Source organism: Meriones unguiculatus, chromosome 17 (assembly GCF_030254825.1).
Source record: "Meriones unguiculatus strain TT.TT164.6M chromosome 17, Bangor_MerUng_6.1, whole genome shotgun sequence".
NCBI classification, from domain to species: domain Eukaryota; kingdom Metazoa; phylum Chordata; class Mammalia; order Rodentia; family Muridae; genus Meriones; species Meriones unguiculatus.
The window spans coordinates 77,185,838-77,212,462 of record NC_083364.1 but is presented as its reverse complement, the minus strand read 5'-3'; the positions used below and the strand labels follow the sequence as shown (position 1 = coordinate 77,212,462).

The window sequence follows — 26,625 nt, the reverse complement described above, 5'->3', positions numbered from 1 at the left end:
CAGAAACAATGTAGCAGAACCTATTAAGTTTGGGAGTTCCTGTTATTAACATTGTTTTGTTGTTGTTGTTGTTTTGTTAGTGAATATTTTTCTTTTTCTTGTCAACGGTACATTCTCAGCAGAAGACTTCATGTGATCTTACATTAAGTAATAGCTTAGATACTGAAATTTCACTTTAGCATTGCCCTTAAGTTTGAGGATGACCTATGACTTCATCCTATAGAGTTTTTTGCTTAATTATCATAGCAAAACCAAACTAATTTTTATTGTATTTGGCAAGATGTAATTTGTAGTTTTTCATTAAAGTTTACTTTCTTTACACTGAAAAGACCAAAATGAACACACTTAAACTATATAAATGACTATATTCACTGCAAGTGAAACAGCTGATGAGCTCTGCCTATGTTCTCCTTACAACCAATCAGCTTCTTGAACAGGAAAGTAAAATGAGCACAAGTGTGCATGGGTTAAGAGTTAGTCCAATTTTTAAAGAGTAATAGGCATGAGTGAAAATAAATGGGTTTACTACCCCTAATTTTTATTTTCAAATTTGTAAAAAGGACTGTTTATAAAAGATTAAAGTAATTGATTCCACATCTTTGTCATAAGTGGTAAATGTTACTTTATTTTCAGATTCATTTAGAAGGCTTATTTCTAGATTTTTGTTTTTGTTTTATAAAAATAAGCAATAAATGCACTGGCTTTCAATATCATGAGGAAGGTTGTTAATGTCAATGTTACAAAGGAAGCTAATGGGTTTCAAACTTAGAGAATACCCAGGACAGCAAAAAGACAATGCATTATATTACTTGGCATTTAGAAAATATTTATTTCTCCAAACATCAGTTCAGGGAGGAAGGCTTCATATTCTCTTCCTTATGGAAATATGTTGAAAGCCATCTGTTCTCTAACATTTATACTAACATATATAGTGTGGCTGGTATTTTACATGCCAGTCTTTCCTGTAGATTCTTGTAAGGCCTTTCAATCGCTGCTATATAAAATTATGCCTTTTAAAAGAACTACTATGTGTAAGTTTTGAGAAGTTAAGGAAATACTATATACAGTAAATTTGCCTAAAAAATTCATTGTGGAACTATTACATAAAGTAAATTTATGAAACTAATTTATTATAGGTAATTAAAACATTGAGTATGAAGTCTGAAATTGTGATGTATGCTCAAATAGTTACACAGTGATGAAATGGGAACAAATATTCAAAATGCATACATAAGCAGACATGCATGTATTTGCATATCACTGTAATGTAGCTTTGTGTAGGGAATTAAAAGCTTTTTCCCTGAGGGATAAGTGAGCTCCTACAGGTTGCTGAGGACAGGGACACAGGTCAAGCAGCTCAGCAACTCACAAGATTCACAAGGCTCCTCCACAATTATCCTGGAGGGGATTTTAGAGTCTACCTACCTGCAAGTCCCAGAGGGAGCCCATGAATGTCTTTCATGTGTCACCACCCAGCTAGGGTGGGCTTTCCAGCCCTGCAGCTTCCCTCTTGCCACTCACACTTTTGAAAATACCCCAATAAGCTCATTGACTCATCAAAGTGAACATAAGCAGATGTGTTTGCTAATCTGTCATCTGTGGCTCACCTGGGGTAAAAGGATATTTGTTCACATCTTCCCAGAAAAGCAACTGGAAGACGGTAGAGCTAATCTTTACCAAGAATATTCTACCTAGCTTCCAGCCACTAAAACATATCACCAAGAACCATATTAGCTTCTGATGATATTATTCTCCTTCTCATCAATGCAGAGCCACCAATGCTAGTAAATGGTTTGGGAAGGTATTCAAGAATTTCCCTGAAAACAATTCACTTTGGAAATAACTGGCAATTTTAAGAATTAATGTGAAAGTCTAATTACTTAGGCTTTAATTATTTGTAATTTCAAGTTATCCATTTGGCATCAGATAACTGTGGATCTGTACCCTGCACAGCCTTTTTCTTGTCTCAGCATCATTTTAGAGGAGCTTTTGGAGTACATTAGGACCATCTCTAACAATCCCAGTACAGTGAGCAGTTGTGCAGAGCACAGACTCTGATGTCCCAAGTACTCATCACAGGAGTGGGGAATTGCACATTTTTCTAAGTCTCAGCCTTCTCAATTGGAAAATAGTGACTTCCCTGGGAAGTCACAAAATGTAAGACATTTAGCAGAGCAATATGTACTAAAATATATTAAAGTTTATGTTTTTATTACTATTAAGTCGGACATTATCTTCCATGTTTGGATATGATAAGACTTAAAAATGTCATTACCATATGCTCAACTATACAACAAGCACATTTGCAACCATGTTCATAGCAGCTCTATTCCTAATTGCCAGAGTCTGGAAACAACCCAGATGTCCCTCAATGGAGGAATGCATACAGAAATTGTGGTACATTTACACAATGGAATACTATTCAGTTATTAAAAACAAGGAAGTCATGAAATTTACAGGCAAATGGTGGAAAGTGGAAAAGATCATCTTGAGTGAGGTAACCCAGAAACAGAAAAACACACATGGTATATACGCACATAAGTGGTTATTAGGCATATAGAATGAACATACTAAGATCTACACTTCTAAGGAAGCTAAACAACAACTAGGACCCTAGGGAAGATGCTCAGCCCTCTAATGATTGAGATATTAAAGCAGAGGCTGAGACTCACAGTCAAACTTTGGGCAGAGTGCATGGAATTTTATGAAAGAAGGGGAAGATAGAAAGACCTGGAGGGGACAGGAGCTCCATACAGAGACGAACGGAGCCAAATTTTATCAATGGCTGTACCTATTGAGAGGGCCCTGCTGAGAATAATAACCCCAACCAAACATAATGAATGGAGAGGACCTAAAACCCCAGCTAAGATGTAGCCCAGACACTCAGTCTCCAAGTGGGGTCCCTAGTTAGGGGAGCAGGGGCTATCTCTGCAATGAACTCAGTGGCAGGCTCTGATCACCTCCCCCTGGAGGGTACAGCCTTTTAGGCAACAGAGGAAGACAATGAATTCAGTCCTGATGAGACCTGATTAGGCTAGGGTCAGATAAAAGGGGAGGAAGACCTCCCCTATCAGTGGACTAGGGGAGGGGATTAGGGGGAGAAGAGGGAGGGAGGAAAGGATGGGGAAGAAAAGAGGAAGGGGACCACATCTGGGATATGAAGTGAATAAATTGTAATAAATAATTAATAAAAATAAATAAATAAACAAATTGTCATTACCAGGTTCTCAGTGTGTTTGTAAGGTGAGGGCATTGTGTGACATGGCTTAGGCATCTCCCTTTAGCTCTGGTATTGTGAGTCTAACATGAGAAGGTGATGAAACAAACACATATTTTTCTTTACCACGGGAAAGGAGAAAAAGTAAGCTTCAGGGAAATGGTGATTATATAGAAGCTTGAACAAATATTTCTGAAAAGCTCATATCATTTTCCTTGGATCCAAATTTTATCAATTAATAAAACGGCAACTTAGGATTTGCATTATTCACTTGTTTCTGTGACAAAACTGTTGAGCAAATTATTGTGCAGGCTAGATTATCGTTTGGGCTTCGTTTCTGACTTTCCAGTTTATTACTAACGAATGCTGCTCACTTCATATCAGTTAAGAGGGATGCAGGGAGACAGGAATAAAGAAATTTGTAGGAACCAAATAAATACACCAACGGCATGTTTTCAGGATTTTATCTTTTCTAGTGAGGTTCTGCCTTCTAACAGCCCATTCCCATATTCCTCAATAAATAGAGCCATTGAAAAAATTTGGATTCCTGTAACCTGTTCACCTCTAAATCTTTCCACCATGTAATGACTAAGACTTCTTCCATATTCTAGGGATACTTCATATCTAAAGCATTTTAAGAGAAGTCTCTATCTTAAAACTCTTTAATTTTAATCTTGTGGTTCCTAATCTTAGTTGAATAATATTTATCATTAAACATAATGTTGTATGTTTAGCTTGTTACACTATGGGCTTCAAATAATTTTTATTTTTACAATATCAGTATTTAGCCATGTTTGTACATGTATCTCAAAATTTATTCATTTTAGTCATTATATATTATTCAAATATGTGATTACATAGTATCTCTCTGGTGGTCATTTCAATGTTTTCATTGATCAACATGGCAAAGAGCATCCAAATTACCATTCAAGTACATTATTTCACATGAAATCAATTGACCTGTATAATGTAATATGTGGTCTCTATATATTATGTATTTGAATTAGAAATATAAATATAAATAAAACTATGATGTTCATAGTTTTATTCTAAACTATAAGTACATGTATATTTTGTTTTTGGATGATTATTTCTGTTTTATTACAGTTACAATGTAATGAAAATCTCACATATCAAAACTTGAGAATAGTTTACAAGGATCTTTAGATGAATTTATGGTACTTCCTGAAACTTAGCATAGCATATGTATGTATGTATGTATGTATCTATCTATCTATCTATCTTTCTATCTATCTATAAATAGTATGTGGTGGCGTGGTTTTGGTGCAACAATTTGCCTAAATAACAAGTTAGGAATATTATTACTGGATGATTTTTTGCCTGATTGAATTCAAATGTTTATTTGTCCACTTTTCAAGCTTAATTATATATTTTACAAGATGCTACTGAAATATTCAGAGTAATGTTTAGAAAATGAGCTTTAAGATTATAGGTTTCATATTAACCACCATCATGAGACTTACAAAGGAAGACATAATTCTCAAATGAATGTCCTTGTAAGCAGCATAATTTTAAATGTGCAATGAATATTTGTAATGGGATATGCCTGCTAATATATTTCCTCAAGAATATAATTTATTGTCTTTTCACATACTCACTTGTGATACAGAACTTAAAATGCAATGGCCAGAAGACAAGAAAGTGTCACTGGAAGGATGAGGACGTGGACTTCAGGACTACTGATGTTGGTGATCCTTGGGAGTCAGCAGGGGAATGGGCAAGGTCAAGGTAGGAGCAAATGTGTTTTAAGTCTCTGAAAGCTGGGTGTGATTATGACTGCATGATGAAAATGAATAGGCTTTTGACTTGATGTTTTAGATAGTTGCATGATGAAAATGAATAGGCTTTTGACTTGATGTTTTAGATAGTTGCAATCATGTCCTGAGATTTGTCAAAGTGACTGGCAGTGCTTTTTCAGTTGGTTAAATTGTATGGCAATTGGATGTGAGTTTTAGTACAAATTTGAATCTGAAAGGCGTTTTGTTTTGGTAACAGTAGACAATGGCTAGGTGTGTGTTTTGATGCAGCAGGTAGTGGCTTTTTTGTGTATTTTTGAAGCAGTAGATAATGGCTATGTGGGTGTTGTTTGGGGGCATTTACAACAAAATATACTTTAAGTTTTCATACGTTTTTAAGAGATCTTTTGAATTTTATTTTAGGGAATTATATGTTATATGATTTTAAGTCTCCAAAACATTTTAAAAGACATGAGGTTCTTCAGAAATAACTGCAATACTGGACTGTCTTTTATTGTCTGCCTAGTGTGGTTTGGGGAAAATTAATGATGCAGCAGAGGTGTAATGTGCTACCTGTGAATTTGTGTTGGAGAGCAGAAAATGGCCATAGATTTTGTAATATGGTTTTAATGTTCTGTAACAGAGGTAGTGTTTCTGATTGCATGTTGTGATAAGTAATGTGTTGGTTTTAAATAGTTTGCTGCTCAAACGCAAATTGCAATTCAATATTTCACATAATTGAAAGAACTCCTAAAAAGCCAGTTGGGTGAGTCACATCTGTAATCCTTGTACTTGCAAGACAAAATGAGAACATTTGCTCTAAGTTTGAGGTCAGCCTGTAATACATAGTGAGTTTTCATGACAGGTAAGGTTGGTCAGGGTGACCCTTTGTCAAATTAAGAAACAAAACCACCTGGCTCTAGTGAAATTATTCCCCCTAGAGGATTTATCACTATTCCTGTTTTTGTCAGAACTTCAGAAGAAATACGTAAATAAAAAGAGTATAAAGAAGATATATATTTCTGATAAAATTGTGTATGGTCCTGTTATATAATTATGATGGAGCTGAGCTTCCTAAGTTCCTTATTTTGTAAAATGTTTAGCAATTTTGTGCTTTTAAGTAAGCTTATTATTTTATTTTTAAAAGTCTTCAAAAGAACATTATTGGCTCTTTGCGATACTATTTAATGATTTTTTGAAATGAAATATGAAAACATCCATTTAAAAATACCTGTTCTATTTTGTGACTAAGTATGCATGTTTATACACACAGATCAATTTAAAATTATGTGAGGTGTTTTGTTTTAAAATATTCTGCCATGAGATGAATTTACATTAATATCTAGTTAAGTTACCACTTTTTTTTCTTTTTATGGTTATAGGTAATACAGACAAATCATATTAATACAGGACACACACACGTATGTGTTTGTTTTAGCTAATGGTTTAATAAGAATATGTAGTCAGTATTGATGTCACGTTTCTTTTGTCTAAGAGAGTGGTATCTTCTTCCATCAATACTTTTGTTCAGTAGAGAGTGTTCAAGTAATTACTTTCTGGAGCAGTGAGCCAGTGAGCAGAGTAGTGCTGCATGGGGTTTTCAGAGTTTCTGGCCATGGCTGGGATTATCACTTTTCCTAGGTAGGTATTAGCTTGTAAGATATTTAAGATACTTGAGGAAAACTAAGTACCTTGTCTGTCCTTTATGCAAACATTGTATTCTTTCCTCTGTATTGACCAACAAGATCTTTCCTTTGATGCTCACCCTTACTGATGAAATGTGTGCTCTGAAAACGGTTCAAAGCTTAGCTTTAGTGAAGCATCCAATACAAATGCACGTTAAATGGTCATCTTTCTTTATAAAAGAATAAATTAAAATAGACAATGATTTAAAGAGCAAAATGACAGTATAAAACAAGTGGAATGCTTTAATATTATAGTTGAGGTTGTTTAGCTTCCTCTCTGGCAGCTACATTGAGTGACACAGATTTCTTAAGCAAAAGGAGCCAACATTTAGATCAATAAATTCCATTAAACATTAAGTATCACTTTCATAGTTTTAGATGTGTAACTAAACAGAAATACAATATAAAAATTTAAAATTGAATCCTAAATTACTTAGTATCTTTTAAAATAAAATTATTATTGCTCTAAACTTACAGTAAATTTCCATGTAATTTTTTTCTACATTAAATTTGTAAGAGCACTGCCACCACAATCTTGTCTAGGGAAGCATAGACTGAATTCTAAATAAGAATGTTGGCAAGGAATCTCCTAACCACATCAGGGCTGAAGTAAAATGGAAGAAAAAGATAGACAATGGATTGGAAACAGTTTGATGTCCCGTGTCAACATCGTTTTCTTGTAAAAAAAAAAAAATCCCAATAATGGCATCCATTGACATTTAAATAGAATAGCACTCCCTAATTTGAATTATGGTCATACATAAGCTGCTTATAGAGATTGCACATTACAAACTATTTATTATAGGAAAGTGAAAATAATCACTTTACATTAAGATAAAGTAGAAAACATGGGTTTAAAAAGGAAATGCAGACTACTATACGATAAATCAACAAATGAGATAAATATATATTCAGATTTATTTTATCTTTGAGGGATGTGTTAAAGATAGTTGTGTAATTTCCAAGCACTATTAAACATTAGCTTTTGGATAACCTACATAGCATAGAACTGGTATACACTAAGTGTAGAAGGTAACAACCATACAACAAGCAAAACCAGGAAGGACCTGGGAGAAGAGCAGAGAGAAAGTCTAGCAGAGCTCAGCCTATTGAGAGCAACAGGGAACTAGGAACACGTTTTCTCAGAGGTGAAAAATTTGCCTGCAGACTCAGTTATATAATTTCTTTCCCCACTCATATGGTCAAGGATTACTTATGATATGTTATGGGAATAAAAACATTGGAACAATTCAATCACTCTGATGAACTTTGCAAGGAGAGTGAAGGGAAGCATTTTGGGATAACATAAATTTCTGAAAGTACATATCCATGATTTTATCTTTAAAAACAAAGATAATCAGCTATTAATACAGATTTTTACATATTTCTATCATAATATTATTATGTGGTGATTTTTCTTTCTGACATCCAATTAAGGCATGTTATTTTTCTAGAATATAGTAAGAATACCAACAAGAATGGAAACAACACAAGCCTGTTTCAAAAAATGAATTTTCCCATTGTGAAACAAGTACTAGTTTAATGTTGGTAGTAAGTGATACAGCATTTAAATATAGCAGTAAATTTAACAAGTTATAAATATAGAGAGAATTCTAAACACTTTGTTTTCCATGATGACTGTGCTTACATCTCTAATACCAGCACTAGTGCCAGATGTGAGAAGCTTTAGAAAGTTGAAAAAGGAGTTAAAGTTTACATTTGTTTCAAAGGTAAATATTGGGGAAAATTTTATGTAACAATGAAAAAAGACAATATCCGATATCTAAAAAGAAAGAATAATCATTTCGAAGACTTCAAAGCCATCTAAGATTTATGTGTTTTGAGGTTGCTTGGCAAAGTATTTTCTTCTTAAAATTGAGTATCATTTTCAGAGAGGTGAACTCAGGCATTTTGCAGAAAAATATCGAATGATGATTATTTGTATGGTTCAAGCGACATGAGCTTACAGAGCCATCTACATAGTAGTGGTAAAATTGAACTCTGCTCCATAATAATGCCTTCATCCTTTTGACATGTCTTATCAAGTATAAAGAGCTTTGTGCTGTGTAGATAAGAACATAGGCATGGGCAGGATAACGTAATCACATTTGATTTAATCTTTGACAGAATTATGCTAAATAGTTTGTTTTACTTTGAGATTCAAATTCATTATACTAAAAAATGCACATATCTCACATTTAAAACTTAGCCATTCTTACAGATTACATACACAATTCCATTTTCATAGCTTATAAGATGTATAAGGCAAACAAAAGAAGTAGCAATTTAAAAATACAAGTGGGTTTATTTAAAGACAATGAAGATTTTAAAGAACATATCTTCAAAATTTAGATTCTTTAAAAATGGAACTGTGCAAATTCATTATGTATTTCGTATTCTGTTCAGACACCCAAAGATCTGTTTGTAGAAGTAGTGTAACTCTTTTTTTATGCTGCACTGTGGACAGTCTAGGTGGGTTAAGTTATTTTGCCTCGTAATAAAGACTCGATTTGGAGTGAAAAAAATATTCATTTTTCTTATAGAAAGGAATTTCTTTCCACATCTGCAGTTGAACTCTTTTATATGAAAAAACATATATAATTTTTCACTCCTACGTTTCATCACTAGAGACAATAACATGGACCCCAAACTACCAGCAAGGCATTTGCTTTCCTGGTGATAAGAGTGTATTTTGCAAAGTCTTTTCCCAACATTGCATTATAGTTCTCAATGTTTGGGAGAATCTCATATTTATTTTTTTAGCTTACTTTTTCTTTACTTATTTTCTTACCATTTATAGGTTTAACCTGTTCTTTAAAGTAAAAATCATCCAAATATGGTTTCTTATTCTATTTAACTCTTAATGTATTTAGGAGAATTATTCAGAGTTCTTCCTGAGTGACTTTTACCCTTAGTATACTGTTTATAGAAATTGGGAGAGTATATGGGCACTTGATTTATAAAGTTTATTTTTGATATTTTGGTTGTATTCTTCTTGACGCTGGATTTAAAATGGAGAATAGTTAAGTGTATGACCAGCAAAAGTGGAATAATTTTAGCCTTGTATCTCTTTCTTTCCAGCCAAATAAAAAAAGAAAAAAAATGACATACAGACTGAAGGGATTATATGTAAAGACGTTAACATAAATCCTGATGTATATATCATGATAGTTTTAGTGGCATTTTGTTTTGACCATGGTACTATTGCCTCTGGCTAAAAAAAAAATGTTCTTTCCTTAATGCAATTCATTAAACTTTTGATAATATCATTAAATATATTTTGCCTATATTCAAGCCCAACTCCTCTCCTTAACTCCACCCAGACCCACCACAAACTCCGGTCACCACAACTTCATATACTTTTTTGCTTTATTTAATAACAAGTTGACAATTGCAATTGGTACTTCTTAGTGTTCCTCTCTGCTTTTCCAACTGTCCTGTAATGCCATACCTGCCTCAGCAGAAAAACAAGTCTCAGAATCAACTTTTAGTTGATTACTGAGTTTCCTAACTAGCTCATGAATTTCATGTGAATTCAGAGCCAACTGATGTTTCAAGGGGCTTAAAAATGTCATCTGGCACACTTCCATTTCAAAGCCTGTACTCATGGATACAATGGTGACATAAGGGACAAGCACACCCCTATCTATCTGTAACTGTGCTTCACTGTCCTGTCCTGTCTTCTCTGTAATATTTATCTTAAAATATAGGAAGTGGTGAGATGAGCCTATTGTTAAGACATGTTTGTCAATTGTAAAGATGATATCTCAATTCTATCAAACCATAAATTGCCTTGGATTCCTACGGTTAATTATCCGTGCAACTTAGTAATTGGCAGTACCTTGGTTTTGACTTTCATTGTAAATAGATTTTTAAATATTTTCCACGTGGACGACTTCTATTTTATTGTTGTTGTTGTTGTTTTCTGCTTGTTTGTTTTGAACCAAGTTTCCACTATAGCTTCCTGGTCTGGAACCTATAAAAGGTTGGCCTTGAATTAATGAAGCTCATTCTACTTAATAATTTTTTCTTGAAATCATATAATTATTTCCTTTAGTGTTTTTTTTTTTTAAAAAAGTATATAAAATCCACTAAGTATGGCTGCCAGAGCATGGGTAGAATGAAGAACAAGTGACTAAAATCCTGAGAAAGATGATAGAGTTAAAACATCATGAAAACAACAGTTCGGTGTTATTGGAAATTTCATCCACAACATCCAGCAAATAAACATTGATTCTACCAAAAGTAGTTAAGAACATTGATGCTTGAACTAACACTGACCACTTAATTGGATTCTCATCAGGGAGAATTCATTGTGGGTAATGTAGCCAAAGATACTGGCTACTTCAACTCAATAAAACTAAGCAACTTTTCTCTGCATACAGAGCTGTCTTTTGTCACTTCATACCCTTCTTGTTGTTCAGTGCAGGTACAACTTACTTTCTGTCAACTTCCTGGTTCTTCAGTCTTATTTGTGTAATGATTTGTGGTTGACACAGTTCCCACAAACAACAAATCTCTCAATCTACACTACAGTGCAAGCTTCTGAGATTTTCCTTTTTAATTAAAAAAAAAATCCCTAAATGTTTACACTATGCATTGATGTTTTTTAATGAATATTTATAAAATGTTTGCCCTAAGCCAATAATATTCTCTGTGAATGAAACTGAACAATAATAGCTCTGTCATCAAATAACCACAATGACACAAGAGGACAAAGACACACATATGCATAGTGAAAATAACCCTGCAGTAAGAACAGGACACGTTTTCATTGTATACCCAGGGAGGGCCACATGGAAGAGATGGCTACTAAGGAGGTTGAATGTCTTGAAGTCCTGAGCCACACAGAGATTCTGAGAATAATGTTCTTTTGAAAAGGGTACAACGTGTATCTTGAGCAAGACTGTTTCTGATATCTTTTCCTTCCTTCCTTCCTTCCTTCCTTCCTTCCTTCCTTCCTTCCTTCCTTCCTTCCTTTCTTCCTTCCTTCCTTCCTTCCTTTCTTTACAGAGAGCAGAGAAATTAAGGAATTAAAAGAAAGCACAGGTCGTGTGGAGTTGTCACAGGCAGGAGAGGCAATAAAAATGGGAGAATTGGTTTTTGTTTGTCTTTAAGGTGGGGAATTTTGACTTTTGTTTGGGAAAGGGTAAGGAAATGACAAGGCTGTTAGGTCTTTCATCTGGTAACTCATGTTGATCTTTCAATGGCTACCACTTAGAGCTTAATATTTTTGTTTTATTACTCTAATAATCATCTAAAAATAGAATATTAAAATAACATTAAATTCCAATTTAAATTGATGAAGAAGGGCTTTTATCTCTTGTTCCAATTTCCAAATATCTCATTTTCAATTAATTTGAAAGCTTTCTAGAATAGTGAGCCAACATAAATTTAGTATAATGTACAACATATTCTTTACCAGATTTAGGTTTTTAATTGAAGATGTTAATTAGAAGGGTCACTTATTCCATTGGATGATGTTGAGAGAAATGCTTTCAAGCCACTATCACATCAGTCAAACCCATGTTAGGCTAGGTTTCTGAAACTCCAATGTAGACAGTGGTAATGAGCTAATAGCCATAAGTACATGAAGTACAGCCATTATTCCCTATAGTAAAGGATGCAGCAAACTGGAAAAACTTCCTGTCTGCAAATCTTAGAACTAGGAAAAACTTAAAAAATGTATTTTCTAGTAGAATTGTGTTCACAGTAGAAAAGTGTCTTTTCTTTGACTACCATATATTGTGGTTTATAAAAGTCATTGTCCAGATAGAATTTTCTTAGAGAATTAACATATCACAATATTATGAAAGGGAACATGCGAAAGATAAAAAAAATGGTGCACATTCCACTGAATACAAAGCTCAAAGAAATGAAAGAGTGAGATACATACAGGTAAAATGGTTTAATTGAAAAAATTTAAAAAAATAGCTTCCAAGCAGTAGTCGACTAATTTTCATAAAAAGCATGAGCCAGGAACTAGAGTAGCAATGAGGGTAGCTTGGAGAGACTCAAATAAAGGATAAAACAGTCAAATAAGGAAGGACATAGAAAAAGGATGTATGTCCATCCTTTTTTAACTGTTTGGTATACCTTGTGAAGATGAGAAATTATAATGCTGTTGAATCTAACTGGTAGGTAGGAAGAAATTGATCACACTATAGAGAGTCAAAGAATATTTTTGTGCAGGTGATGTTTCACTTAAGAAAGAAATGAACAAAAAGGCAGATGTAGGGGATCTGGGCAAACTGATTAAAAAAATGGAAATAAATGTTCCCAAGTAAAAGCCATCTGTGTTTTTCTTGTGAAATAAAGAAGTCCAGTTTGGAAAGAATGCAGATGAAGATCATAGGTAGTGACTGCAACATGAGTGCTCTCAGGACCGGATGACTTAGAGCTTTGTATGTCAATTTTGGATAACAATTGAAGTGAGTAAAAAGAAAAAGGAAACTTTAATATTTAGATAGATTATGATCCTATTTACTCATCTATATTGCCTGCCCATCCAGTATGGCAAGTAAGCTATCAAGGAGCTGTATAATCATCAAAGAAAGGTTGTAATCTAGGTGTCAACTATATCTATCCAGTTGAATGTTGGAATGTGAGAATAACATTGTGCAATAAAAGTGAAATAAAATCACTTGTCATGGAAACTGTTTGGGGATGTAGACATGATAGCATTTCCTGAATCAAGAATCACATTGAAGTGTGTTGTTTTGTAGCTTTGTTGCATTATAATCATTGCATTGAGATGGGAAAGTCTTGCAAAGATATTGTAAATTGCCAGGTCAGAGATATGCAAAGGTGCATGTGTCAGTATGTTAATGACTTTTACTATATTTCTGCCTTAAACAGAGAAGTTTGTTACAGTCTAAAGAACATACCAACTATGCCCTGAGCAGATGGTGTGGGTACAGGGCGAAATGATGGCTCCTGATGAGTATGATGAGGTCATCGTGCTAGGTCCGGGGTCGGGAAATTATACTTCATAAGCCAGATTACTTCCTCTACATATGCTTCTTTCATTCATATTTTTAGTTAAAAAATTTAAATGTGAAATTTTAATTTTTGGTGAAAACAGCTAGTCACATTCCCCCTTTAGTCCACAAAGATGACACTATTTCCTCTGCAGACAAATGTTAAAAGTTGTATTTGTCTTTGGTCTGGATGAAACCTACATGAGCTGAATATTAATAGTGAAGACATCTGTAACATAATGGAATGAAATCATGATGATACTGTCGATGAGGTGGATTATAAATGTGAGCATATTGATTGTTAGCATTAAAAAAATGATTATCTATCAGCATGATCAATAGAGATACTTTGGTCAAAATAACATGCCTGAGAAAGAACCTTGTCAGAAAGAATTCTAGATTTGAGGCTCTCAGAGACAGAGAAAGTCTAGTAGCTTGGAAAACAAAACAAAACAAAACAAAACAAAAAAACAATGCAAGTATTACGTTAAATCAAGCTACAATTTGAAGAACAGCGAAATTCTTCCCGTTTTAGAACTTTTTAGAGAAGGATGTAGTCAAACAAGGCACAACACAGGGAGAAAGGAAAGCATATACACCTGGAGAAATTTCTGTGTAAGTTTATATGTGGGGTGGAAGGAGCCATCTCAGATAGAGATTAGTAAAAGGAAAGCCTCCAATATCCTTGGCATTTACACAATTAGTAAGAAATATTTTTTTTGGCATGGCTCAAGAGTGAATGAGAATAGAAATATTAATGTTATGTTTGATGAAAATTCATTGATCCTTTCCATGTCTTTATGGTCAACATAAAAATTTCAAGTGTTTTGGGAAATAAATTTTAGTTTAGATTTGTTAATCAAGCCAGTGAAGAGTATGGCTTACTAAGTATAGAATAGATCCAGACAAAATATAGTGATGAATAAAATACTTATGTCTCCATCAACCTGAAATATTACAATGATGATTCATGTTTTGGTTTAAATATCTTGATTATATAGGTATGAGAATGTTGGCCACACCTCATGCTAATTCATCTAAGGAGAGCTCTGTAATTCAGTCCACATTTTTTTTTCTTATCATCAAGCATTTGTTTTTCTCTTTAACCTTTTCTAACATAAATATATTTTGTATTTATGACCTTTTATATCTTTTTCTTACTTGGTGGTTCATTTGCTCTTATTTTTATTTAGAATATAGTTCTTTTTTAAAATCATTTTTATTTTTATTAATTAGAGTTTATTCACTTTGTATCCCCCCTGTACCTCCTTCTCTTCTCCCATCCCAATCCCACCCTCCCTCCCTCTTTCCCACTTGTACCCCTCTCCCAGTTCACTGATAAGGGAGGTCCTCCTCCCCTTTCCTCTGATCCTAGTCTATCAGGTCTCATCCATAGGGCTGCATTGTCTTCCTCTGTGACCTGTTAAGGCTGCTTCCCCCTCAGGGGGAGGTGATCAAAGAGCAGGCCAATCAGTTCCTGTCAGAGACAGTCCCTGTCCCCATTACTATGGAACTTCCTTGGACACTGAACTGCCATGTGCTACCTCTGTGCAGGGGTTCCAGGCCATCTCCAAGAGTGGTCCTTGGCTGGCTTATCACATATTTTTTTCTGAGTTTTTCCATACAGCGTGATTTATCTCTCCATATCATATAGTGGTTCTTTGTGTAAAGCATGCTCCTCTATCCTCAGGCCTACTGCATTTCACTGTCAGACAATCTGTTTTCATGGCAGACACTACATTTTTGCAGTATTTATCATAAAAATGTCAACCCCATCATTAAGTTTTTGTTTTCTCTGGAGCTTCTGTTTCATGCTTTTTTTTCTTTTTTTTATAATTTTTTATATTAATCACAGTTTATTTACTTTGTATCCCAGCTGTAGGCCCCTCCCTCAATCCCTCCCAATCCCACACTCCTTCCCTCATCTCCTTTCTGCCCCTCTCTAAATCAACTGATAAGGGAGGTCCTCCTTCCCTTCAGTCTGACCCTAGCTTATCAGGTTTCTTCAAGACTGTTTTCAATGTCCTCCTCTGTGGCCTGGTAAGGCTGCTCCTCCCTCGGGGGGGGGGAGTCAAAGAGCCAGCCACTGAGTTCATGTCAGAAATAGTCCTTGTTCCTCTTATTAGGGAACCTACTTGGATCCTGAGCTACCATGGGCTACATCTGAGCAGGAGTTTTGCTTTCTTTTCATTATAAATTATTCATACCCTCAAATCAAGCAGTTTTCTTCCAATTGAAATATTCCACAGCTTTTTTTTTCAATATTCCTTTACAATTTACTATTAACCTGTAACCTGTCCTATAAACAAAATTTGTTCTCAGATTCCTTCAAACATAAATGTTGTTAATGAAGACTAATATATGGGCATACTAACAGATTATTATTTTTGCCTCTATAGAATAGCCTTCTCTGTTGTTATAGATTGATGTCTGATGTAGCAAGAAGATTGAAATGCTAAATGTGTGGAGATAATGCTAATACGTATGTCACTTTTCCCGTTGTTGTGCCTGATACCTAACAACAACCAACCTGAAGATGAGAAGCTTCTTTTCTGGTTTGAAGGGAAACCCTTCATCATGGCAAGAAGGCATAGCTGTATGGTGGCTCATGGCTCTAGTGAAGGGAGTTTGAGGCTACTTGCTCATAGCTGGGTGAACCATAATGCAAAGCACTGAACTGAGTACAGACCTTCAGCCAGCGTCCATCCTTCCTCACTTTCAGAAACTCAGCTCAGGTGCATGAGATTGTAACACCCACACTCAAGGCAGGATTTTTACCCAGTGTTGATATGCCCTGAAATATCTTCTAGTTGATTTTATATCTAGTCAATTACAAAACAACGATTTCCCATCACCACTTTATTTTGCAACTGTAGTAGTCTGCTCTCCTTTGAGAGTGTGGTTCTTTGTGTACCTAGGAGTCACCCTCAATTTCCCCCTTATTCCCAAACTCTGTTTCTTATTTCAGTTCCTTGACACATCCTTCTACTTTGGGAACACTTCCATTTTGCTCCCTAGTAACTTTTACAGCTCCCACCAACACACAAAAACACCTTTCCCCTTCATTTGTGAAACTGATCTCAGCAGCAATGAATTTGTACCACTCTGTCATAACCCCTCAGAGGTGAGTTTTGAGAAAACTTATTCAACTTGACACCTTTTGTGCAGTTAAAAGTATAATAGTTACAACATTGCTGATTCTTAATTTGATATAACAAAATGTTCACTCGATGTTAGCTGATAGGAAGCCCCTGTTCAGTGTTATATTTCTCTATAAAAAAGCAAAACACAAATCATAAATTATTACTTAATTTTGGTATCATGGGAAGTCTTCTTTTCCCTTAAAATTTTTATTATTTTTTGTTTTTTTTCAATGCATTTTTTGACCATATTCACTTTCAACTCTTTCCCTTTACTCCTCTCACACTGCCCTTATCTCCCTACCCTATCACAACCTCATGCGCTCTTTTACTTCCCACTGGATATGGGGATATTTGCTGGAACATGGTAATTTAACTTTGTTTGTCCCTAATACACCCACTGGTACATTGTGATCACCCACTTCCTTTACCTGATGTATTCTTGCATTCTGTGGCAAACCACAGGGGGAAAAAAAGTGACTGTTCTGTAAATCCAGAGTTAACTCTCCTGGAAGCTGCATGAATTCATCATCAATTGTAACTGTATTCCTGTCATCCCAGTTCCTTTGGAACCCAGACTTAATATGCAATGCATTTGGTCTTTTTTTTTTCCTGTATGCCGTCCAAATAATCTTCAAACAAGTGCCCTGTCCTCTGGAAATGGTGAAATGAAGATGCAGTAAGAGTAGGTTTAGAATCCATGCCAGTGGTTTATCAGTACATATGTAGTTTTCATGTGTGGGAGTCTGCATATCAATCACTTAAAATAAATACCTGTTAAATTTCACATACAATTTAAACTATGTCAGAAACCATTTCTGACATGAACTCAATGGCAGCTTGCTAGGCCACAGAGGAGGACTTTGCAGCCAGTCCTGAAAAAACTTGATAAGCTAGGGTCAGATGGAAGAGGAGGAGGACCTCCCCTATCAATGGACTTGGAAAGGGGCAGGAAGGAGATGAGTGAGGGAGAATGGGATTGGGAGGAAATGAGGGAGGGGGCTCCAGCTGGGATACAAAGTTAATAAACTGTAACTAATATTAAAAAAAATAAAAAAGAAACCCATTTCAATATAAAAGAGATGGCATGTACTAAAACAATATCATGTTAACTACATAAATATGAAGTTTACAAGACAAATACTGTACTAAAGTTCATTTAATAATAAAGTGTGACCTCAATAAGCCGGAAAAAAATTTAAATTATGGCCTCTTAAATCTTCTAAGAATGAAGAATACATACAGAGAGGAGAATATTCTTATATCTCTCATTTGAATTTTATCTTTTGATCAGGGTGGTGAGGTCTAAGGAAAGGTATAAAGTATTCCTTATTTTTGTCTTTTTATGATTTTCAAACATTTTAAAGGAATAGTTATTATTATTGCACATAACAAAAGTGATAATGCTCAGCTAATGTCCAGGCAAATCTTTGTCATAATTTAGGTACAGAAATTTAATGTAAATATATAATACATTTAAAAACTATATATAATTTCACTTTTCATCTATCCATATTGAATATGAGCAGGTTTGAACATCTAGAACCCTGTGCAAATAAGGAGAAAGAATCCACCATGAGACCAGTGGGGTTCTTTACAAGATAAAAACATTTGCCTCCTCTTCCATGGACTGGGGGAAGGACATGGGTGGAAAAGAGAAAGGGCGACTGGGATTGGGAGGGGACAAGGGAGGGGACTACAGTTGAGTACAAAGTGAATAGACTGTAATTAATGAAAATAAATCATTCAATTTAAAAAACCCACTTACCTCCAAACCTCACGACCAGAATGAATCCCTGGGACCCACACAGTGGAGAGAGAGAGTGAGCAAACTGTCTTGAATTGTTCTTTAGCCTGCATATACATGTTAGCATGCATCACGCACGTGTGCACACACACATACATAATAAATTCAGTTTAAAAAGTTCAAGTCTGCTACTGTGTAAAACAACCAGAAAGAAATACTAGAGAAAAATCAATGAATTTACTCCGTTTATTTGTTTTTGCCAGTATGACTAAGAACAAATCCATTTTGTGTTTTATCTATGGATGTGTAGCTTAGCAGAAAAAAAAAAAAAAAATCATGTGCCACAGTTTAGATAGTGGATTACCATTGTTATTTCATCCATTAGTGTCAATGCCAGTAAGAAATTTCCACTTAAACTCTTGTCTTCCAGAACAGTATTTAATTGAATTCCAGAATTCATTTACAGTAGGGCTCTGCATAGGATAGACAATTTCTTTGCCAGAGATATAGTTTGTACATCTGGATGAGGGAGCAGTTCAATGCTGTTACAAACCTTTTCCCAGGTTTCTATCTTATACTGTTAGAAATGGGGCTAATCTTGTAATGCTGATGTGGAGATATTTAAAGAAAGTGCTTGGAAAGAGACTCCGCACACTCGAGATGCGCTCAATGAACATCATGCTTGGCATGCTTCCTTGGATTTAGGAGAGAGGAATGTGCTGGCTATCCACATGTGACAGTGGGTTAGGGACAGTGAGCGAGATCCCGTTGACACAGCAATCCTCTGTTCCCACCTTGTGACGCTGACTCTTGCTCTGCACTTACTAACATTAGACAGAACTTCTGTGCTTTACATACAGCCGATTGAATTACATGGTTGCACTATAGTATCCCCCTACACAAAGAAGGCCAGTGTCAGTGTTGTACGCGGTCTGAGGGTGAAGTGAAGCCAGTCTCTTGCTTATCTTTGCCAATCACAATAGTCACTACACTATGTCTTCCATATTTAGTACTTAGTCTGCAGCTAGGCTATGGTTAATGCTCAATATTAGCTTTGAAACCCACGGGGGTTGATTATATGTAACCTGTGTCTTTGGGAAAAGAATATTTCCCAATGTATTTTGTTCAGCTAAGCAAATGTTGACGGTACAATTGTTACACTTGACTTTTCACCCCTGTCCTTGGGGGCTTCTACCTCCTTGGAATTAATCACAGGTCAGTGGGGAAGCTACATACTATTGTGTCCATTTTAGTAATATTTGCTTTTCTGGAGTCTGATCCAGATTCTGGGTGGGTCTCTAATTCACTTTCGCATTAAAATTCACAAGGATGTTTTGTTGGAGGTTGTTGTGGTGTGAATGGAAAGGCCACAGCAAAGGCCAATTTAAAACTACATGAAATTCCAAGTACTAGTTTCCAGTCCACAGTTTCCGTGTTGGTCCCGTCTGCCTTAGCATCATCCTAAATCAGTGATTTAAAAGATATTGTCATTCACATCCCAATGTTCTGAAGAACACATCAATACTATTAAGATATTTGTACAGATATCAACCATCTCTCATGGTTGCCCACTGTTGTTGTAAGTATGGCTGATACATGTATTGCACATGTGCTCCACCAGAATGTATGATGCCAACAATATAAGGTTCATGGAGGCAAAGGTTCTTGCCTAATTTGTTCAAAGCACAATACCTTGAAGAGCAGTTATTCAATCAATGCTCAATAGCATTTGAGTGGCAGACAATCATGTTTCTCATTGGTTCCTCTAACAATATTGGTTCAGTTTGAGACCTAAGAATATCAACAAAAGAAAACTTGGACGATCAAAATTTAGTTTTTCAGGGATAATGAGTTTGCATTTATATTTTCATCAGTGTTTTAAATCTTGGAAATGAGATCAATAGTACAGGCCTGATGATATTAGAAAGCATAAAGTCAAGTCATTATACTGTTTGCAGTTTAGATAGAGAAAATATGTAATTTGAGTTTTCATTTCATTACTAAATTCTTACATTTGTAAAAGTTTATTATCTTTTTTCTTACATTCTACAAATAGCTATAAATTCTCCAACTGAGGAGCTGCAAAGATAGCTCAGTGAGTTAGAATACTGGCTGCACAAGCACGCATCTGATTTTGGATTCTAGCACCCATATAAAAGTCCAAGCATGGTCACGTGTATACAAGTAATGCCAGAACTGTGGGGGACAAAAATGGGAGGATCACTCAGACTCCATGTCCATCATCTGAGCCCAGGTTCAATAAGAAGCCCTGTCTCAAGGGAATGTGTACATGGATGAATAGGACACGTGACATTCACCTTTGGACTCCGCTACCTGTGCACTCATGATACACCTCATAGATGTACAGTATGTTTCTCTCTCTTTTTCACACATACACAACACATACAAATATATGCAAATAATCAGAAAGCATCTTGACAGAAAAGTTATAGCCTTTTCACTAAGTTATTTTAATAGACTGCATATTAAATTTAGAAATCCAGAGAGTAATGAAATTACATACATATGATTATTGAATGCTCATTTGGTTTCCATTTCAGTTCATTTCACTTATTTCATCTTTTGGTTTCTTGTGACAGGTTTCTCTGTCTAGCCCTGGCTGGCTGTCCTGGAAATTGCTGACCAGGATGAGACTGAACTCAAATAAATCACCTGCCTCTGCCTTCTGACTGCTGAGACTAGAGGCATGCACCACTACACCTGTGAGGTTTCTAATTTTAAATATTAAATTTATGGCAGCTGGATGTGTTGGCACACACCTGTAATCCCAGCACTCAGAGAGGCAGAGGCAGGTGGATCTCTGTGCCCACAGTCCCTGACTTTATATCTTTGCTCTGTGGTTTGATGGATTATAGCTTGCTTATCATTAACTTTACAGGTAATAGCCACATATAAGCAATGGCATACCTTATTTGTCTTTCTGAGTCTTTGTTATCCCACTCAGGATGCTATTTTTCTAGTTTCATCTATTTGCTGTGAATTTTATGATTTTATTCTTTTTATTTTTTTTGTTTTATATATATATATATATTGAATTTTATTTTTTTCTTATCAGTTACATTTTATTAACTCTGTATCCCAGCCTTGTCCCGATCCCTCATTCCCTCCCCATCCCTCCCTCCCTCCCTCCCTCATCTCCACTGTGCCCCTTTCCAAGTCCACTGATGGGGGGGACCTCCTCCCCATTCATCTCATCCTGTTTTATCAGGCATCTTCAGGACTGGCTGCAAAGCCCTCCTCTGTGGCCTAACAGGACTGCTCCTCCCTTCGGGGGTGGGGAGGCCAAAGAGCCAGTCATTGAGTTCCTGTTAGAAATAGTCCTTGTTCCCCTCACTTCAGGAAACCAATTGCTTACTGAGCTACCACAGGCTACATCTGAGTGGGGGTTCTAGGTTATATCCATACATGGTCCTTGGTTGAATGTCAGTCACAGAGAAGACCCTGTGCCCAGATATATTTGGTCCTTGTGGAGCTACTATCCTTTCCCCATCAGACTAACTCCCCTTCTTTTTATGATTCCCTGTACTCTGCCAAAGGTTTGGTCATGAGTCTTTGCTTTGAAAACACTGCTAGTTAGAGTCTTTCAGATGCGCTCAGTAGACTCCTGTCATACGTTCAATGCACATCCCATCTGTCTTTCTAAACGAGGATTGATCATCTTACCCCATGTCCGCTCAATTGATTATCTTTTTTAGGTGTATAGATTTCATTATGTTTATCATATCTTATAGGTCTATATAAGTGAGTATATCCCATGTTTGTCTTTCTCCTTCTGGGATATTTCACTCAGAATGATCTTTTCTAGATCCCACCATTTGCCTGCAAATTTCATGATTTCCTCCCTTTTGATTGCTGAGTAGTATTCCATTGTGTAAAAATACCACAATTTCTGTACCCATTCCTCCGTTGATGGACATCTGGGTTGTTTCCAGGTTTTATTCTTTTTAATGGTTGAGTAATATTCTGTTGTATAAATATAGCAATTTTCCTTATATGTTTATCTGTTCAAGAACAGATTGTTTTCAATTTCTGGCTCCTATGAATAGAGCAGCAATGAACATGGTTGAGCAAGTGTCTGTGGTAGCATCAAGCATCCTTTGGGCATAGTCCCAAGAGTGGTATAGCTGGATCTTGAGGTATATATTTTACCAATTTCCTGAAGAATCAGAACACTGATTTCCACAGCTTCTGTACAAACTTGCATTCACACTAGTAATGGGTGAGTGTTCGCTTACTCTGCATCCTCATTTTTATGAGATGCTTTATTGAAATATAGCTATTCCCAGTTTTCTGAGAAAGTGCCAAACTTCCCAAAGTTCCAAAGTGATTGTATAACGTTGAGCTCCCACCAGCAATGGAAGAGGGTTCCCATTTCTCTACATCTTCTCCAGCATGTGCTATCCCTTGAGTTTTTGATCTTAGCCATTCTGACAGGTGTAAGATAGAATTTCAGAGTTTTTTTGATGTGCATTTCCCTGATTAAGGACATTGAATATTTCTTTTTTTTTAGTTAATTTCTTTTTTTATTATTATTTTATCAGTTACATTTTATTAACTCTGTATCCCAGCCTAGTCCCGATCCCTCATTCCCTCCAGTCCCTCCCTCCCTCCCTCATCTCCACCATGCCCCTTTCCAAGTCCACTGATAGGGGGGACCTCCTCCCCATTCATCTGATCCTGTTTTATCAGCTATCTTCAGGACTGGCTGCAAAGCCCTCCTCTGTGGCCTAACAGGACTGCTCCTCCCTTCGGGGGTGGGGAGACCAAAGAGCCAGTCATTGAGTTCCTGTTAGAAATAGTCCTTATTCCCCTCACTTTGGGAAACCAATTGCTTACTGAGCTACCACAGGCTACATCTGAGCAGAGGTTCTAGGTTATATCCATACATGGTCCTTGGTTGAATGTCAGTCTCAGAGAAGACCCTGTGCCCAGATATATTTGGTCCTTGTGGAGCTACTATCCTTTCCCCATCAGACTAACTCCCCTTCTTTCTTATGATTCCCTGTACTCTGCCAAAGGTTTGGTCATGAGTCTTTGCTTTGAAAACACTGCTAGTTAGAGTCTTTCAGATGCGCTAGATCATTCTGAGTGAAATATCCCAGAAGGAGAAAGACAAACATGGGATATGCTCACTTATATAGACCTATAAGATATGATAAACATTGAGTATTTCTTTAAGTGGGTCTCCACCATTCACGAGTTCTCTCTTGAGAATTCTCTGTTTAGCTATGTACCCAATTTTTAATTGGATTGTTTGGTTTGTTGGTGTTTATTTTCTTGAGTTCCTTATATATTCTGGATATTAGCCCTCTGTCAGATAGAGGGTTGGTGAAGATCCTTTCCCAGTCTGTAGGCTGTTGTTTTGTTCTGAAGACAGAGTGCTTTGCTTTACAGAAGCTTTTCAGTTTCATAAGGTCCCATTTATTGATTATTGATCCTGATCTTAGAGCCTGAGTTGTTGGTGTTCTGTTCATGAAGTTTAGTCTTGTGCCAATGTGTTCAAGTCTTTTACCCACTTTCTCCACTTGCAGATTTAGTGTGTCTGGTTTTATGTTGAGGTCTTTGATCCACTTGGACTTGAGTTTTGTGCAGGGCAATAAATATGAAGGTATTTGAATTTTTCTACATGTAGACATCCAGTTAGATCAATACCATTTGTTGATGATGTTGTCCTTTGTCTTGAATCCTTTGTCAAAAATTAGGTGTGCATAGGTGTGTGGGTTTATTTCTGGATCTTGATTCGATTCCATTGATCAACTATCCCATTTTTATGCCAGCACTATGTAGTTTTTATATCTCAAGATTCAGCTACACCACTCCTGGATGGCATAAACCAAAGATGTGCAACCATACAAGGAAATTTGCTCTCCTATGTTCATAGCAACTTTATTTTTAATAACCAGAAACTGGAAATAATCTAGATGTCTTTCAAGTTAAAAATGAAAAAAAAATGAATAAAGAAACCATGGTACATTTACACAATGGAGATACTACTCGGCTATTAAAAACAAGGAAATTAAGAAATTTTCAAGCAATGAATGGAACTAGAAGAGATCATCTTGAATAAGGTAAAACAGACCCAGAAAGACACATATGATATATACTAACTTATAATAATTGGATTTTAGTCTATAGTACAGGATAGACACACTATGATGCACAGACTCCAAGAAGATAAGTCCGATTGACATCTTAGGCTTCATGTGGACTAACTAGTTAGGGGAGTAGAGGATACCTCTGACATGGACTATGCTTTTTGATCACTTCCCCTGATGGGACTCTGCTACATGGCCACAGGGAAGGAAGATGAACTTAGTCCTCATCTTAATAGATGAGCTGGGGTGTCTGGATAGGGGCTCCCCTATTCTGAAGAATAATGGAGAGGATCTGTGGGAGACAGGGTGGGACTGGGAGGAGAGAATCAAGGGGCCTGAGACCAAGATGTAAATTGAATTAATTAATTAAAAAAATAAAAAGAAAGATAGGACCTGGCAAAAGTCAGAAAGTCAGAAAAAGACCTTTAAGTCAGAGAGGTTGTTGGCAAAACGTAGATCCAAAGATAATAAATTGGACTTGGGAGGCCAAAAAAAAAAAAAAAAAAAGTGTTCTTTATCTTAGCTATTCAGGTGACAATAAGATGGAATCAAAGTAGTTTTGATTTTCATTTTTCTGATGGGTTTGAACGTTGAGCATTTATTTAAAAGCTTCTCAGCCCTTTTTTTTAAAAGAAGTTTTTGTTTAGATTTGTACCCTATTTTTTTAATTGTGTCATTTGTTTTCTTGTTATCTAGTTTTTTTTTTTTTTTCAAAATATTTTTTTTATGTGTTGGATATTATCCCTATATCTTTTCACATTCTGGAGGCCACAGATTTGTCAGAATGATGGTGTCCTTTGCTATGTAAAAGGTTGTTTTTTTTTCCATTTTATAAAGTCCCATTTATTGTTGATCTTAGTGTTTGTGGCTACTAATATTCTGTACAAAAAGTCTTCCTGCGTCAGTGAGTTCAAAGCTATACCCTACTTTATCTTCTATCAGACTCAGTGGATCTGGTTTTATATTGAGGTCTTTGATCTGGAGTTGAGTATTGTGTAGTATGATAACTTTTAAGGAACACAACAATATAATTATTGAAACTTGGAACCTCTTAAGCTTTTTTTCCTCTTCTTTAGAAGTATCTCAAAATGAAATGACTGTCAGCAGGATGAGGCACATGCCAGCAAACACTGCCAGCTTGAGATGGTACTTATCCCAGGACTTTTTTTTCAGAATTGTCTATAAGCCAATCTTGAGAAAATCATAGTTTGTTGCAGAGTTTTTCTCTGAAAAAAAAAAAAAAAAGTGAGTTCAGTCCTTATCTTGATTTGGCCATTTTTTTTTAAAGCATACATTAGAACTTATTTTGTTAGTATGGTTTAATACCTCACCTTTCCAAATAATCGTTTTGGCACTGGGAAAGATAATGATCATTAAGACATAAAAAAAAGAAAAAAACAAACAAACAAATATATGGCAGTTAGGCTTTCAGGTGGTTGTCTTTGTGTCCATACATGTGGTCTTTATAGAAGTTTCACATTGATGATATAGGAATATGTTGTTCTGAAAGTAACGTGATACTCATGTTACACCAATATCATTAGACTATGAGAAGGGATCTTGAATAATCTGTTAGTGACTATACCTTGATTATATTATTAGTGTTAGCCAAAACAAGATGTAAGGGATTTACCTGACGAGTCATTGTGCCTGCCCAAGGATGGCAGATGTTTTCAGGAATATCTTGAATAAGCTGCGCAGTTTTAAAAACTGCTTAACAGGAGATATTAATGAAAACAATATTTGAAATGCGTCCTTTGATGTAATGTTAACTTTGGAAAGTTTCAGTGCTCAAAAGTATTTCTGGAATTCAAAACTACTAATGTAAAAACGTGTTGAACAAATCATAAAGTTTTTAAGCAATCAAAGATATCTCAAACCATATGAATTTTAGGTGAAATTTGTCTGCACACAAAGTATAGAATAGGTTTTATTTTGTTGTAATGATTTATTTTGTTGTAATGATTCAAGTACTTGCCATTA

General features: G+C 35.7%; 1 protein-coding gene across 2 annotated transcripts in view; it reads left to right on the top strand.

Moving 5' to 3' along the window:
• Positions 1 to 26,625, top strand: part of Robo2 (roundabout guidance receptor 2) — a 1,624,501-nt gene that overhangs the window by 20,986 nt on the left and 1,576,890 nt on the right. For both annotated transcript variants that reach the window (XM_060370640.1, XM_060370647.1), the window contains exon 2: positions 4,848 to 4,966. In XM_060370640.1, coding sequence (XP_060226623.1) covers positions 4,861 to 4,966 — 106 coding nt within the window. In that variant the 5' untranslated portion in view covers positions 4,848 to 4,860. The remainder of the gene's footprint in view (positions 1 to 4,847; positions 4,967 to 26,625) is intronic.